The sequence below is a fragment of the Cupressus sempervirens genome, chromosome 2 (assembly GCF_028749045.1).
Source record: "Cupressus sempervirens isolate cs-2001-9-10 chromosome 2, ASM2874904v1, whole genome shotgun sequence".
Taxonomy (NCBI): Eukaryota; Viridiplantae; Streptophyta; class Pinopsida; order Cupressales; family Cupressaceae; genus Cupressus; species Cupressus sempervirens.
The window spans coordinates 731,771,273-731,782,884 of NC_143119.1; the positions used below are offsets into that span (position 1 = coordinate 731,771,273).

General features: G+C 36.0%; 1 protein-coding gene across 10 annotated transcripts in view; it reads left to right on the plus strand.

Moving 5' to 3' along the window:
• LOC149575463 (inositol hexakisphosphate and diphosphoinositol-pentakisphosphate kinase VIP2-like) overlaps positions 1-5,008 on the plus strand; it is a 272,894-nt gene extending 267,886 nt beyond the window's left edge. For 7 of the 10 annotated variants that reach the window (XM_089815209.1, XM_089815206.1, XM_089815208.1 and 4 more), the window contains 2 exons: positions 3,978-4,052; positions 4,186-4,647. In XM_089815209.1, coding sequence (XP_089671335.1) covers positions 3,978-4,052; positions 4,186-4,437 — 327 coding nt within the window. In that variant the 3' untranslated portion in view covers positions 4,438-4,647. Of the gene's footprint in view, positions 1-3,977; positions 4,053-4,185 lie in introns of all 10 variants that reach the window. The other 3 variants (XM_089815210.1, XM_089815207.1, XM_089815215.1) reach the window with 1 other exon arrangement.
• Positions 5,009-11,612: the final 6,604 nt, after the last annotated feature.

The following is an 11,612-nucleotide window of genomic DNA, read 5'->3' on the forward strand; positions in this document are numbered from 1 at the left end:
CCAGACTTATGCAAATTACATTGGCAGCTTTATTCCTAGTAAGCATTTGCAATTTGCTCAGGGAGAGCAGCTTGTACGTGGGCGTTTCATCTAGCTAATAAGAGCAATTTGTTGTGAGTTCTATCTTCTCAAAAAATTTGGTTGGTAAAATAATAATAAATTTGAGGATTGATTTTGCTTTTCCACAGATTGGTATTGTTGGCCAAATTGGAGTTTACTATTAAAGAATAGAATTTTGTTATAAATATTTGCAATAAATTTTCGGAGTTATTGTGTTCAACTTCAGAAAGTTCAATAATCTGGTGTTCATTTTTGGCCTAACAAACAATCTACAATTCTTTCCTCATTGTCTGATTTAGCTTGGTCATCATCCATGATATTACTAAAAGTTGTCGTGTCTTTATTTATAAGTGTGGAAATTAGTAATTGAGAATCAGCAACTTTGGGAGTTAATTTCATTGGTATTAGCATTGTATGCTAAATGTTTGATGAAATGTCAAATTGTTAATTAGCAAAGTAAATTGATGTTTGTTAAGGATATAGCCGGCTAAGGGTCTTTACAATGGTAACAAAGTGGTTTCCAACCCTGTAGGAATTGGGCTCAATTTTATTAGTGCTTTATTTTGGAGATTTGGTTTTCAGTGTTATGGATTGTGACAGGAGGTTTTGGTATGCATTATACCCGCAAAGAGTATCTTCACCACCTAGGGATGGAGAATCCAGGATACAAGGTATTGTGAAATAGTTGGATGTGCTAATGAATAAGTTGAATCAAAATCACAACAGATGACCTAACTAATTTCAAATCCAAGATTTGAGCAGAGTGTGATATCACTTTCATGAAGAGTGAAATGTGATGATACAGTGATGGCTATAGATATGCGGGACATTTCTTATGAGACACCGCATGAGTTGGACACAGTGGATGTGGAGTATGATGGGAATTCATGTCAAGTTGAGTTAGATGATATAGTTGTTGACATGAGCCCCTAGGATTATGTGTTTGATGGTGATGTAGTGATAGTTGAGGAAGGAGCATTCGAGGATACTGTCATATCAGCAGCCACTTCTGCACTAGTTGAGCCATCTATTGAGGAGTTTAGTGATATGCATGCATTTGTTTATGTGTTATGATGATGAGATGAGTGATGTCGAGGAAGACTCGTATTATAGTTTAGTTCATCACAGTAGTGAGGTTTACTTTGTGGAAAATCCTATGTTTGACATGGATGTAGCATTGTCTTATGGCATTCCGTTGTTTGAGGTTGATGTTGATCACTTACCTAAATGGAGTTGGACTTAGTTTTCACCATCTGCAGATTCGGATCAGTTTTGTTTCGGCAATTGATGTTCCTGCATCAACTTTTTGACATGGCTACACCTATTGTTGAGATGATTGGCATGAGTGCATATGGTTCTCCTGTAGCTATGTCTTTTTCAGGGATTGTTAGTGATGATCAAGATTCCAATCCAATATATTATGTGGGTGGATACAGGGAAGAAGAGGGCATAGATCTTCTATGGAGTTGCCTTCTGTTGACATTCTGACTTCTACATCATTAGCACAAGTTTTGGGTGCTATGTTGCAAGACATGTGGTTGGTCCTCATAATGTTGGTTTGTAGTCAGTTTAGCGTTGACAGGGATGTCACGCACTTCTTTATATGGGATCTAGGTGGACGTTGGAGTTCATTATGTTGCCGAATTGCTTGAGGACAAACAATCTCGAGGAAGGAGGACTGTAATGTCCCCATTTTTGCCAGCATTGGAATTTCAGCGATTAGCCTATTATTGTGATCCTTGTAGGCTAATTATTGTGGATGGAGGGTCTTCTGTGGCAGTGGCTTGGCTTGGGAAGGTCTTGGTTTCTCTACAATTCAGTAAAAACTTCATTTGGGCTTAGATTTGTGTACTTATTATTTGTGGTAAGTTGGGCGTTGATTGAGATGGACCCTTTCTATTTTTGGAAAGTGCATTTGGTCACATGGAGAAATAATAGGTTTGACTCCTATATCAGACATAATATTTAAATGATGACTATTTTGGAAGTTATTATATTTTTAGTGGCCAAATTATTATTGAATAATTAAATGGCTTATTATAAAGTTATAATTTTACTTTATAACTATGCTTAAGTTGAGGGTTGAGTCATCATTGGAAGGGGCCATTTATTGTATGCCTAAGCCAAGTATTAAATATTCAAAGTGATGTGTTGGAAAGTTCCAAGGGCTGAGTTCTTTTGAGAAACTTCCATAGTTTCTAAAGTTGAATTCTTTTGAGAACTTTTATCAACAAAGCATTATAAATATGAACTCACTTCATTGGAAAAAGCACGCTTGGATATTTATTTTCTTTTGTTGCCTTTGTGGCTTTTTCTGAGGTCCTGAATTTTGATGCCCTTGCTGAAGTATAAGGGTTTGATTTTGAAGTCTGAAATTGATTTCCTCATACTGTGCTTACTGTGTTTTGAGGAGAGAATTTGCTAGTGTTGTCTCCATTAACACTGCTGTGGTAAAGTGGATTGGTTTGTTGCAATCTGAATTTAGAGGGCACAATTGTTAAAGTTGATCACTCCTTCATTTACCAATCAAGGACATTGAATACTTTATGTTTTGGTTGATGCTGGGCATCTGCAATTATTAAATAAAACTGGGAAATTAAAACTCTGCATTCTGGGCAGCTAAGTTAGTGTCTTCAGTTCTGTGAATAAGCAACCAACCATTTTCTGCTAGGGCGTCTTGGCTGTTGTAATCTGGGCACCTATTTTGGTGCAATTGTAGTGCCAAATACATCTGGTTGACCTCATTTCTCGAGTAATCGAAAATCTGAAGTTGAATGCCTAGACTTCTGCAAATTACATTGGCAGCTTTATTCCCAGTTAGCATCTGTGATTTTCTCATGGAGAGCAGCATGTACATGGGCAGTTCATCTAGCTGATAACAGAAATTTCTTGTGAGTTGTATCTTCTCAAGAAATTTGACTGGTAAAATAATAATAAATTTGAGGGTTGATTTTGCTTTCCCACAGATTGCTATTGTTGGCCAAATTGTAGTTTACCATCAGAGATGAGAATTTAGTTATAAATATTTGCAATAAATCTTCAGAGTTAGTGTGTGTTCAGAAAGTTCAATAATTTGGTGTTCATTTGGCCTAACGAACAATCTCCAATTCTTTCCTTACTGTCTGATTTAGCTTAGCCATCATCCATGATATTACTAAAAGTTGTCTTGCTTTTATTTATGAGAGTGGAAATTAGTAATTGCGAATCAGCAAACTTTGGGAGTTCATTTCATTGGTATTAGCATTGTATGCCAAATGTTTTACGAAATGTCAAATTGTTGATTAGCAAAGTAAATTGATGTTTGTTAAGGATACAGCTCACTAAGGGTTTTTACAAACTCCGATATAAAATTCAAACAACAAAAAGAAAAGAGGATGTTCTGCATGTTTCTAAAACATACATCCATCATGTTCCCCATCTCCAGACACAATTTTCAATTTAAGAGATATCCATCTTCATTTGTGTTAGCATCAATTCAACTTTTTATTCAGTCCATCCCCAACACCAGGGAAGATTTATTTTTAATTGGGCTTCTCTTAAGTAATCATGTAAATACTCAAATTAGTAGTCATTTTCGTCTTTATCTTTGTATTTGGTTCCCTTAAACATGCATGCAGTTTCCATTATTAGAACTTGTGGCCAGTTTGATGATTCCCTCGCCATGCCTGATTCTATGATAGTCTTAATGAATTTTCTACAGAAGGCACTTCCTTTTACTACATCATAATCTGTAAGCAGTGGTTTCTGTGTTCTCCATGTGTACAATACTACAATATTATATCTTCCAACATCATCATAATGACAAGCAGATTGATGTCACATTTTCATGTAACTGTATTAAATCTGACTTGCATACTATGAGCAGAATGTTTCATTTTAAAGCATGGGATTTACATTTTAAATTTATATAAATGCAGGTGACACTCGAAGATCCACGGAGGTACCGTATTGAATTGACTTACAGTCGTGGTGCAGGTCTTAGCCCTCTTGAGGTATGCCCTCCACCATGATGTTTGATGCAGAAGCTTAATAATACAAACAAGATTCATGTATCTTATTTTTTTACAATGAGATATTAGTGTGACCTTTACCCGCATGAAACATGAATTCTGTATATGGCCACAGGCATCTCCACTGTACAGGGATCATACTCTTCCTATCATGGGTTCTGAATTATTGCAAGATGCAGGCTCTTATCTGACATTAGATAGGCTGGAAAAGATGATTCATCCATTTGCTATGCCGGCAGAAGATTTTCCTCCAGCAGCACCTCCTCAGGGTTTCTCTGGCTTGTTTACAAAAGGTGGTGCTGGTGTTCTAGAACGCCTAGCTAATCTATGGCGTTCCCATAAGCACACCAATGGAAAAGCATCTTAATGCACTTTTAGTTTCCTGGATTAAATGCTCTTTTTGGTATTGCAAGATTTATTCATTAGAGATGCCAACCCATCAAAAGCCCAAAGCTATTTGAATTTTTTGTAAGTCATCCTCAAATATTGAACTATTGTTTTAAATCTGGCAGATATGACCAGATTGTGGAAGAGAATAAAGATTCCTTGTGCTAAACGAAACATTTTCAATGCTTAACTGATTAGTCCTTAAAATTTGTTTATGCAAATTGGATGGCTTTCAAGAGTTCAAGAAGCATATTGGAAAAGAGATTTGAATCAACAGCATTGCAACACAGAACTTATTCACAAGGTAAACAGGAGACACTGGCGAGAGGAGCATTTTGATCTAACCAGGAAAACTCACTCAGCTACAAAATTGTATATTTTTGCTTACATCTCAAAGAATTTATTGTTAAGGTTTCGTGGATCTCCTATAGAAGATTCGAGATTATGTTTCTTATGTTAGAAGGCTTTTAAATTAGGATACCTAGCATGGAAACCATTCTATGTTATGTACATTCAAATTTACAGCATTAATGTATTACAATTTCATTTTCTCTGTCTGTACATCAAACCGAAGTTGTAATAAGATATTAGTTGCATATCTTGGTCTATTGAAATCCTTAAATTAGGTGACATTCATCTTCAATTTAGTTCTAGGTATATTAGATCCGCAAATTTATGCTCCAAACATCAATAGGTGGTTGATCAATACTGTTTGTTGGTTAATAGATGATCTTGGCTTAGGTGATAATTATGGGCTCTTGGAAACACTACCAAATAAAAGGCTCACAGCTAATTGGTGTTGTAGGCTCTTGTCTAATTATTTTATTTTATTTTTTTGTATTAAATTGAATAAGATATTTAATTATTTTATAAATAAATATTCTTTTTCGTTTAGATAAAATAAGCTTTTTATAGCTATTGGAAGTTAAATTAATTTGAATTCTTTATAATTAGTTAATAATACAATTACAACCAACTAAATATGTTTCAAAGTAGTTATAAATAACAGCAAATACTTGACACTTGTTCTTATTTGAAAGTGTAAGTGTTCCTTGCAGATTGAAATGAACGGAGTGTAGAGCTTCCAATTAATTATTGTCCTCCAAGCTTCAATTAAGGTGATGAGCAATTGATGAGCAATTGGTGAAAGGCAATAGATTGAAAGCTACAAATAAATCTGACAAGTGACACTAAAAAGTTATAGATTAAAGGATATAAATTGGTATATCTAGACTTACAACATATTCTCAATGGTTAAAAAATCTTTAAAATGTTTTAAAGTCTCATGGTATTAGTTAGATGCTACTTATTGAAATTCAAACTCTTGTAGTCATTTGCATTGCTACAAAATTTAGAATATATAGGGATATAAATTGCATTGTGTAACTAACATTTTTAAAACTAATGTACAAATCTAATAATATTATGAATATTAATGGTATAGTCAATGACATGCCAATTGCTTTTTTATTATTGTTTATTGTTTCATGCTTGCAATATCGTTGGTGCTCAGGCAAGAGCCTATAGCACAATGGTAATTGTGAACCTTTCATAGGGGAGGTCTTGAGTTCAAATCTATTCGAGATTAACAAATAATTATAATTAATTTAATAAATAATATAGGCTTCGGCTGATTACCTATTATATATATATATATGGTTTTTTTTAATGTACTAATCTTTACTTTCTTTCCTTTTTGAACCTTTTGATCTACAAAATGTTTCATTAGATTCTCTATGATTAATATCAAAAGTACATTGTAAGACATTTGGTTTATTTGAGCTAGCTTCGATAATAATTTTTGCCTGCAAATGAGTCTTTAAGCAGTGCCGTTTTGATTTTCTCTTCTTATTACAACTGCAGGTTTGCAATTATGTTTGAAAGGGTTCTTATTACAACTACAAAACATGAAAGGACACTTGGGGTTAAGCTCTAAATTAAATTTTCTTTTTAACCCGATAGTTTGAAACTTCCAATCATTAGGTTTTCTATGAACAAAGTAAAGTGTTGAAGTTTTAAAAGGAAAATCACTCTTGCCTAAATACAACCATGACAAATGGCAAGGGAGATAAGAAGGCTTTGTCTTAGAGGAATCCTTCAATGTCACAATGGACAATAGACTTGAAGCTCCTAATAAATTTGAGAGGCAAGATAATACATGGTGGTTTTCCTTGGAATTTTCACCAGTCAAGCAAGTTGAGATACCTTTTCTTTTCTTATTTCTTAGAGTTATTAGGTCCATCCACCATGACAAGAATTTGTGTCCTATCAATTGGGCCACTCTATTTATCATGTCATAACTAGACGAGCTAAGAAATCTCTTTGATTGGGGCAAATGATGCATGTGATAAGAATTACTTGGATAATATGTTCAATTTGACATAGTTGGGCATATAGGTAATTAAGTTAAAACACGTGCAAAATTGCATATCGATTTTTCCCTTGCACCTTCTATGGTGCAAGTGCTAGTTGTATTATAATTTCAATTTGAGTCTCAGTCAGTTAACACTATAGTAGACTCGACATGAGTAAAAACAACAAAGAATGAGGAGTCCTTATGAAAAAGGGATTTTTTCAAATCAAACTCTAGGTGAGGATTATATTAGATCTCAGCATGTATGAAAAGGTTTCTCATCCTATGCTACGAGACAAGAAAGAAATCCAAGTAAAATAATACAAGTTTAGCTTGAATGCACAAAGCAAAAGGGGTCTATTAACATTAATTGCACGATTTTCCTATTTACTCTGTCTTCCTTAAATTCAACTTAAGAAAAAGCTTGAAACTTAATGAAGAATGTAATGATGGATGTGTAAATGGTTTGTAGCTATATGAGTTGATGATGTATTTGTGTACAAACAAATGAACCTCTTATAAGTGGAGAAAGGGAGAAAACTTGTAAGAATTGAGTTTTCTCCAAAGAGATTAAAAGAAAATGTACATGTGATTAAAGAAAGATTTGTGAGATTTTTTTGTTTAGCTTGATGGTTGATTTGTAATGAATATGTACAACCAAGATCCCCATCATAGTGTAACACATGCCCTACTTTGAGTCACAAAATGGGGACCCCCTCTTTTTAAAAATACCCTCTTATAGCACCTAGTCAAGTGCCTCGATCATTTAGGACCCTCCTCCGAGTCTAGGTCAATAGTCAGCACCGGGTTGGGAAACCACAAACAAGATTTGAAGGATCAGAAACTAACTTTTTTGGCCTAAAAATGCAGAAACTGCGCATGTGCACATGGTGCACACTCACCTCTCATCTTGGAGGTGTGCACTAGACCACCCCAGCCTATAAGTATCCCTCGTCCCCTTTTCATTCTTCACTTGTTTCTTTTGCTTCTTCACCATTGCACATGCGCATGTGCGCCAGGTGCACATTGTGCATACTCACCTCCTGCCAAGGATACACACTTGTGCATGTGTACACTCTCAGAGGTGTGCACTAGGCCACCCCACCCTATAAGTACCCCTCACCCCCTTTTCATTCCTCACTTGTTTCTTTTGCTCCTCTACCTTCATCACACTTTCGCACCTTCAGATTTCTACTACTCCAAAAGAGCTTCTACCTTTTCAAAGGTAAAACACCAACTGTTGAGGTGTCCACATGCACATGTGTGCACCCTCAAATAGAAGCACATATAGGAAAACCAAGTTCTCCCCTCCCAAAAAAGACAAGGGATAAATCATGTGCGTAGTTGCGCACATGTGCTAAGTGCGCATCTACACACTTATAACTCAATAAGTCTAAAGGGCATGACCAATAGCGCACATGCACACATTGTGCACCTATGTAGGTGCCTTAGGTGCACAAAGTGCACGTGTGTATTTCAAACTCATTAGGGGATTTTAGTCAATCTTCTATTGTTTTCGGGCATCTTTATGTTAGTTTGAGTCATGTCTTAACGTTGTCGTGAGTTTACCACATCAATGGTATTGACATTTCTCTCTTTTGTGTAGATATAATGTTGTCATCCTCATCCTCAATGGCTGCAAAGACAACACCAAAGCCAATCGCTTTCAAGTGTCAAGGAGCACCAAAGAAATCTTTGTTTCAACACAAACACATTGAGATCTGAGACACCGAGTTGGGGCATATTGACTAGAATACTTTTTTGACACTGTGTAACAAGCCTAAAGAAAAATCAGCCATGGTGTCAACACTAGTTTGAAGTGGGTTGGTAAACATTGCTTCTCACCCAATGTCCATTCAATCATCTGAATTGATTATGACTCTGGCACATCACTATATAACCGAAGAGAAGGTGTTCAAGAGTGTGACCAATGAGATAGTTTTGGACCTCTGACCCCAAAACATTGAAAAGGTCTTCTGTCTTCCACAGGTAGATTAGTACCTTCATATTACCTATGATGGAGCAAACAAGTTGTATAGGGAGAATGAGACAAGGGCCAAAGATTTGGTACAAGAGAAGTACCTAATCAACATAATGCCCTTGGGAAGAAGAGCTGGAAAGGTTGACATGACCAGAGGTTACATGATTGATGATAGTGGCTACTCAATTGTTCTTCTGAGTAGAGCTATGGGTCTTCTTGCAACAAGTCATCTAGAGATTTGGATGGTACATTTCATTGAAACCATCAGAGCAGGCAAGATGACAATTGACTGGTCTACAATACTAAGTGATAATCTAGATGCGTAGCTAATTTCAATAAAGAATGATCCCCGCTTCTACATGACCTATATGATATATCTTTTGGTAGCAAGAACCACAGATTATCTAGGATTGTATAAAAAAGGAAGCATGTAGGAGGCAAATGCTTGGCCTTATATAGTCTATCCATGGTGAAGAAGAAACTCCCACTACAAAGTGTTGAATATAGGGTGGTCAATGATGGGTTCATATTTTCCATAATTAGATTCATTGAAGTGGATTATGTGAAGAGAATATTGGTGGAAAGTTGCAACACAGATAACACAAGTTGGTGCATATTACATCCAGTTTGAGACATTCACCTATATTTGGGTAGCTAGGACCCTCTTGTGTCCAAAGAAGCTTCTACGATACCCATCTGATGGGCTAATATTTTTAGACATAGCCAAGCAGCTTGCTTCTACATATGATAGAGTTAGAAAAGAGCATAAGAAGACATGGGTGTGGCCTATCACTATCAAAGCCTTTGAGGTAAAGAAAAAACAAGATATTGCTACATTTGATTCATAGTGGGATCAATATCCTCTTGAGGACTACCAAGCACCTATTGGAATTACAAGTGGGAAGAGAGTAAACTTTTGAGGGGGCAGGCAGGTGAATCAAGATTTTAAACTTGGACCCATAAAACTTTCACCATTCATACATCACATGCATTAATATACTGAAATAACATGTAAAGCATAGGCATCACTCATGTAAACATGTAATCAAACACACACATAACACCATATATGATTACCCAGAAACCCTCCAAGTGAGAAGGTAAAACTAGGGTGGGGATGACACCCACAAATCTTCACTACTAGAGCAATAAAGTGTATCCGATGAAGGTTACAATGGTTTGACCATCAATCATGATCTGCCTTGTGAAAGGCCTACCCTATTAAAGGCTTACAAGGACTATTAAGTTCCATCTTGGTAGAGGATTTCAACACCTTATCAAAATGTCTCAGCATAGATCCTACGATTGGCACTTGCTTGCTTGATAACAGATCACCTCTACACAATGTCCAATTGATCCTTTACGATCTGATGTATCAATGTTGTATCCTTCTTTATCCTTTGTTCTTCTTTAACTAATTCTGCAATTCACTCTTACTTCTAAGTCACCTTGAATGCTCTTGCAAACTATTTTGTTCGCTCTTCCAATTCGATCATTCACCCCTTGTACATTGTTAAGGAGTTTAGGGCTTTGTCCTCCTCAACAAGACTCTGGTGGTTTAGGGTTAGGTATGAATCTATGACTAAGACTCATCTATTTTGCCGCTTAAACCTTCCCATTTTCTAATTGGCTGAATGTAATTACATAGGGAATCCAAATATAGATTTGTCCTTATCTCCAAAAGATCGAAATCTATCCTTAAGTCAACTAAGAAATGGTTTACATAGTTGTTTGTGCCATTACAAGCAAATATGTCCAAACTATGTCACTCGGCATATGAAGTCTCTGATGCTCGGCATGCACTATATTTCTACTTTTAACTTGGCACTTGCACTACTAGGCATCACTGTTTACTCAGCACTTGAATCACTTAGCATGGTCTATCTGCTCAACACTTGAGTGATTTGGCACTCATTGCAACTCAACATGGTCTAACATTTACATGTTGTGCTCGGCATGTATTACTAGTTCAACATGAACTAAGTAAATGGTTTAAGTGTGTTGACACTCACTTGTCAAAACCAATCTGAGATCAACGATCTCCCCCTTTGACATGAGTGTCAAAAACAGTTAAATATACAATATTCTACTTAACTTCTCGAGTAGAACATATCCATGACTCGACTTATATTCAAGACTTCAAAATTTTCAAAATTCTACAATAACCTATATACCTCAAAATTGATAACTCCCTCTGAGTTAATGTATATGTTTTGTATCCAAAATTTGTGCTCCTCTACGACTTCAATGTGTTGTATCTGATACTCTTTCATCTGATATACTCTGTCATAGTTGATATCTGTATCTGTTTACTACTTTTTTCAAAAACGTGTCTCCAAAAATGTATATCACCCTAATGATATAACTTTACTACTAGGCTCCCCCTTTGTTACTTCTTCCTTTCTTTTATTCTCTGCTCCCCCTTTGTTCATACTCCCCCATGGTATATTTTTCTTTTGGTTTATCTCCCTTTCTATATTTCTCCCCCTTTCTTTATATCTCCCCCTTTTTGACACTTATGTCAAATGGGCTATACATGTATAGTGTGTGTGTCCAAAAAGGATTTATGGACCTCCATTATGATTTTAAGAGTTGCATCCCAGTTGTCACATGCAACATGTAAAGACTTGATTTGGATAGCAAGCTCGATAACAAGGTGTACTAGGCCATCTAAGGTAGAAAGATTGAGGTCTTTCTTTAGTAGAGTCTTGGCATAATCTAGTTCCTTGTGCAGTATCTCCATGTGTGGGTTAAGGTACACCTATATACATGTCAATTTGGCTCTTATGCTAGCCTCTTCTGTTGTCAATACAGCTAATTG